Here is a 6,000-nt window from a genome sequence, read left to right as displayed (position 1 = left end):
CCTACCCTTTCTTGATTCTCCAGGGTTCCCTCATTCCAAGACAAATACTCTCTGTACCATGGGCTATGCTCAAGTTGTCCCGTTGGCAGTTACCTGCAATAGGATGCTATCAAAGATCTTTTTAGGAACTATATTCTGTGATGTCCCTTTCTTGCAAAATATTATTAAGGTTACACATATAGGTTATCAGCAATTCTAGACTGACAGAGAAACTGTGCAAATAGCTGTGTCCACATTGTTTCTCTTCTCTTTATTTTTGGTACCATGGATCAAACTCAGGGGTGCTTAACCCCTGAGCCACATCCCTGTCCCTTTTTAAAATTTTGAATGGGGTCTTACTAAGTTACCTATGGCCTCACTAAATTGCCGAGGTTGGCCTTGGACTTAAAATCCTCCTGCCTCAGCCTCCGGAGCTAATCTGCTGGGATTACAAGTGTGCACCATCATGCCTGGCTCTTTATATCTTTCTTCCACTTCCCACAGAAGTCTATCAGACCTGCAAGGATAAAAAACATGAAGGGAAGCTCTGTGGGCCTCCTGAGCCTTTTCAAGTCATTAGAAAATGTCCTTTTGTGTACACTCTAGGCAGTCATTGCTATTCAGATGCCTAAGTGGCCAGTTGATGGAAAAATATACAGGTAGTTTGGGGGATTCTGAGTTTCAGGATATTGACTAATAGTTCAATTTCAATGCATTCTGTCACCAATGTTGGTGACAATCTTAAGAAAATACAGGGTCTAATAATGTACCACCCTAAAAGGGAGTTCAAAGTACTAAGGTGGCCAAGAAACTTTGGTCAAAACTCTTCACTTACTCCTCATGCTTTGGAGGTTGTGTACAGGCTGCTTTTGAATAACTTCGGTCACAAATTTAGAGAGGAAACTTGCTCTGGCGCATGCTGAAGATCTTAGTATGGATTATTTGCATAGGAAAAAAACCATGCAGATAAAGGAAATTATTTCATTATCAAATAATTTGACATCAACTGGGAGGAGCATAATACAAATCTGGAGATAAGGCAAATAATAAAGAGAATAAAGGGTGCCTGGAGCCTACGTTGGCCTTGAAGTTCCTACTGCTACCCCAGCACCATACCACCTTCTGCAGGAGTACACCACCATCTCTTTAGGCCTTCAGAGTATGTAAGGATGAGTACCCAACACAATTTGCTACTTGAGAAAGGAAAAACATGCTCAACAGAGACCACCCTAGACATGCTTACTTATGTTTCACATATTTATTAAAGGTCACAATTAAATTTCATTTTCCAAATGGAACCTACTGTAAAAATCAGTTAAAAGGTGGAATAGCCAATAGTTAATGGGGAAAAAAAAAAAAAACTGTTATTTTTCCAATTACTTGGTTCATTTTAACAAGGATGCATCATTTCACTGCCTTCAGTCCAATGTTATTTCAGGTGAGAGGACACAGCAATATTGTCTCTGAAGTCTTGTTTCTTCAAGTTGGCCCCCACCATAGTTTTCCAACCAGAGTATTCCCTGAAGACTAAGTAAAACTAAGAACAATGGGAAACATTTTTAAAAATTTACTTAAGGAACACAAAAGTGCATCTAAGTAATTTTTTTAATACTTTTATTTTATTTATTGTATGTGGTGCTGAGAATCGAACCCAGGGCCTTGCATGTGCTAGGCAAGCACTCTACCACTGAGCCACAACCCCAGCCCTCTAAGTAATTTTTTAAAAAGCCAGTTTTAAAACTTCATCCTATGCTGCCTCACCATTCCAGATACAGTCTGAAAGGTGATTGATTCCAAGACATCTTCTGGTTTCTACACACTTTAAGGTTACTGAGTTTGATACAAGAATATGTGAAGTCTCACACAGCCCCTTGTCATCTGATTGGAACTATCTGTGCCCCACCTCTCTCTCCACACACTGGCCAGTTCCCCTGCTGGCCCACAGCACAATGGGGACACAGCTGGCTGGGGTCATCTAGTTTTGGAGTAGTTTTCTTATTTGTTACCTATAAAAAGCTAGGCTCAAATTTTAGTCTTGGCCTCACTAATTTCATGCTCTAGTCAACAGAGCTACAAATATTAAGCAGTTAAGCAAATATACAAAATTGACTTTTGCTTTTCATATTTCCTAGGTAAGACTGGGGCCTTTAAAAGAAATATTACATAAAAAAAGACAAAAGCCTAAATGAGGAATTAGAGGGGTTTTACTTACTATTAAAGGCAAAACTTCACAATTTATTTCTATTTGTTTCATGGAAAATAAAAGGAAATGACCTGATTTTTTAGGTCTTAAGGTCCTAACCTAATAATGAAAGTGTTAAAACCGGCAGAAAAAGAATAACTAATTCAAAATGTAACTAACAGCTTTAGGATTTAAGGAAATGAGATGTTCTAGATTTAGGCAAATGATTCTTTAGGTTGCCAAATGCATTCCCATGAGTGTTTCTTTGTTTATTTACCCAAAAGAACTAAAATCCTACTACATGTATATATTTGTCTTAAGACTTGCTCTAATTTAATGCCCAAGTACTGGAGATTTAGGCTAGATGTACCTCTTAGTGGGAAGCTGTTCAACTCTTTTACAGCTTACACCAGAAGGAAGAAGCTACCAGTGCAGGAGGATAGAAGCATCTGCCTGGTGAACCTGCCAGTAAAACCCTTAATGTAGAAGAGCAACAACTACTTATTTTTTTCAACCCCATAATTTTTTTTTTTTTTTTTTAAGAATTAAGGTACTAAGTAGTAAAAAGTCAACTTTTTTTTTTTTCATGATAGAGGAGTGTACAGTTTCATAAGCCAGTATACAGATGTTTATGAGCAATTAAAAAAAAAAAGACAAAAAAAGCTGCATTACACTGAATGGATATGTAAATAAATCCACTCCAGGTCAAGCTATTACAAGTCTTAAATTCTTAATGGCAAGGCTTTGAAAGGGAACAGAAGCTGAATGTTAGTAATGCTGCAGGAAGTAAGGTATACTAACAATGTTTCCTCAAAGGAATGGGGAGGGAAAATAAAGCACAATTTTGATGGCTCTTTTCACATTTCAGCATCTCAAAAACTTCATCCAAAACAGGGAAAGCAAATCCAGAAGCTTCTGTCTGCTCGTTACCATTGATGAAGGGTGTTGTGGGAATGAATGACAAAATGACTTGCCCAGGGCAGGAAGGGTGTGGCAGAAAGCCACACTCACATGAGGCTGGCAGAGGAAGGAGCTTGGGAAGCTGCAAAGTCAGCAAAGCTCATGGCCTCCCAGGTTCTTGCTCTCAAGTATGTGATGCTGCTCTAGAACTGAAGGGTTCCAGACCTCTTGCCTTTGGGTTCTGTTGGTTACAAATGCAATAGGTTGTATTTGCAGCACTTTAGTCATTTAAAAAACAAAACCAGCTCACCCTCCTTCCCTCGACCTACCCACCTATAGGAAAGGAGAAATTGATTAAGCATATTTAAAAAAGGTTTCTGCAGTGCTATTAAAATTCAAATGTAAAATCTAACAGCCCAAAATCATTAGGATTATCTTCAGGGACCCTGTGATGGATATGAAGGTTGACAAACTGAAACGAGATGGACTCAGCTGTTGGCTCAATCTCTTGGCGACAACAGCCTTTCTGTTCTGTTCTACCTGGAGTGGTCCCACGCCACCCACTCAATGACCCACTGGGCAGCAGCAGGGTGGTTGTTTTGGGGAAGCTACTGGTTTTGCCATTTGCTTCCAGAATCACATAGACTATAACAAACTTTACACTAAACACTGTTTAGTCCTGAGCTGGGTAAAAGCCCAATGAGGAGGGGCCGAGTTCATTAGGACTCTCTTCCCTCCTTGGCGTGGCGTCATACATGGCCTTCAGTTTTCTCTTCTTCCATTGCTTGATTTTCTGTTCCTTTTTCATTGGTGACGCCCTCTAAAGTCTTCTTGTTTATTGCTTTACTGGCCTCTTCCTGAGGAAGAAGTAAGAAATCATGAGGGTTAGAGAATAAAGAAATGTAAATTTCTGGCTCCTCTGGACTGCTTACCAGGTCCACAGTAAGAGTGTATTATAATGACTTTAGTTGCCCAGTTGAGTAAGTCAGGGTTCTGCTACCAACAGCTGGAGTAGGAGCTTTCCCTTTTCTTTCACTGAGTAGGCTGCTGCAGGTGGCAGTTCTTGATAATTTAGTTCATGTGGTGGTGGTGGGGTTGGGGAGTGGAAGATGAAATTAAGACCAGAGAATGACTATGGTATAGGGGAGGCAAACCTCTTTCCCAACAGATCTTTCCTAGCACATTTGCCAGGTTACTGCCAAGGTAAAAGGCATAATGGTGGGGTTACTATAATACCCATTTCCTGTGAACAATGGAAGTCTCAGCAAGGAAGTGTTACTTGGGGGAAAAAAAAAACCTGATGGTTTTTAGTATGTCTCAAGGGAATTTATTTTCCTCATTTCTTGCATGAAATGAGGGTATGGATATGCCAGGAACCTCACAATCATTGCCTTTGGTGAGTGGAATAGTCCTCCTTGCCTCTGGATACAAACCCAGCCTCAGATCAGAATGGAAGTAATTTCTCCTCTCCGTGTGCTTCCCAGGTTGTCTATCTGAACCTGTCCCTTACACTTAAGCTTCTTAGAAGAAAATCCAAAGGGGCAAGGTCAGTTCTTGATGTACTTGAAGGCAAGTGGGTTCTGCACACACCTTTGCATCCTGCTCTGCAAACTTCTTGAACATGTTGGCGTATATCCTACGGTCCCGCTCGTTGTGCTCCTTTGCTTTTTTCTGACACATGGAGATCTGCTGTCTTGCAGCCTTGTTCTGGGGATTTACTTCCAACACTTTCTCAAAGTCACCCTTTGCTGACTCAAACTCATTCATAAGCAGCTGGGCTTCACCCCTCCTGTATAAGCCTTTCTCATTGGTACTGTCAAGTCCAAGGGCCTAGAAACAGATGGTCTATATTTTAGAATGGATGAATGTAACCCTTCTTACTTGTGGGGATTTTAAGAAGAAGAAATTCAATAAATAGCTTACTAAAACCCTCTGATCAAGGGAAATGGAAACTGAAAAAATGGAGCTCAAGACAATTATAGAATGATCAAATTAATATACTACTCAAATTAATTTCTGTATTTAATGTAATTTCTAGAATTATCCCAAGGACATTTGGGAGGAGGCCCTGGAAAAGTTAATTTTAAGGTCATTAGAATATATGAATGTCCAAGAAGGGCTGAAAAACTTTTGGGGAAAAAAGAAAAAGAAAATAAAAACGACTTATCGGACAAGCAGAAAGGATATACTATAAAACTACTGAAATTAAAAATTTGGGCCAGGCCATGCTGGGCACAGTGGCACATGCCTGTAATCCCAGCAGCTTGGGAGGCTGAGGCACTAAGCAATTTAGTGAGACTCTGTCTCTAAATAAAATAAAAAATAGGGCTGGAGATGTGGCCCAGTGGTTGAGTGCCCCGAGTTCAATCCCCAGTACCAAAAAAAAAAAAAAAAAAAAAAGTTTGGTTGTTAGTACATGGACAAAGTGTTCAGTGAAACATAACAAAGCATTTAAAAACAGATTCATTTAAAAAATGATATACATCAATGAGGAAAGGATTAACTTTACAATGAGTGGGGGTGGGACAGTGGCCACCTACACAGAAAAGAATTAAATACTTACCTTACATCATGAACCCCAAAATTAATCCCAGAACAATTATACTTACATACAAAAAACCCACATAAAAATGAGCTACTTTTATAATGTTAAGGTGGGGAAGACTATCTCACTAGAAAGGAAATGATAGATTTGATTGTGTAAGTATTAAAACTTTATAAAACTATAATCAACAAAATTATAAGACAAGAGAGAACAAAGGGTTAACAGTGTTACTCAGTGATACTACTCAATTGCTTCAATCAAGATTGCTTCAGAAGGGCTGGGGATGTGGCTTAAGTGGTAACGCGCACACCTGGCATGCGCGGGGCCCTGGGTTCGATCCTCAGCACCACATAAAAAAATAAAATGTTGGGGCTAGGGATGTGGCTCAAGCAGT

At 39.7% G+C, this 6,000-nt stretch overlaps 1 protein-coding gene across 5 annotated transcripts in view; it reads right to left on the bottom strand.

Moving 5' to 3' along the window:
• Positions 1-1,222: 1,222 nt before the first annotated feature.
• Fkbp5 (FKBP prolyl isomerase 5) overlaps positions 1,223-6,000 on the bottom strand; it is a 111,153-nt gene continuing 106,375 nt past the window's right edge. For all 5 annotated transcript variants that reach the window (XM_027943653.2, XM_027943652.2, XM_071613457.1 and 2 more), the window contains exons 10-11: positions 4,652-4,891; positions 1,223-3,918 (exon numbers count right to left, since the gene is read on the bottom strand). In XM_027943653.2, coding sequence (XP_027799454.1) covers positions 3,811-3,918; positions 4,652-4,891 — 348 coding nt within the window. In that variant the 3' untranslated portion in view covers positions 1,223-3,810. The remainder of the gene's footprint in view (positions 3,919-4,651; positions 4,892-6,000) is intronic.

Source organism: Marmota flaviventris, chromosome 6, assembly GCF_047511675.1.
Source record: "Marmota flaviventris isolate mMarFla1 chromosome 6, mMarFla1.hap1, whole genome shotgun sequence".
In the NCBI taxonomy this organism is placed as follows: domain Eukaryota; kingdom Metazoa; phylum Chordata; class Mammalia; order Rodentia; family Sciuridae; genus Marmota; species Marmota flaviventris.
Note: the sequence above shows the minus strand (reverse complement) of the source record. Positions and strands in the feature narration are given on the sequence as shown.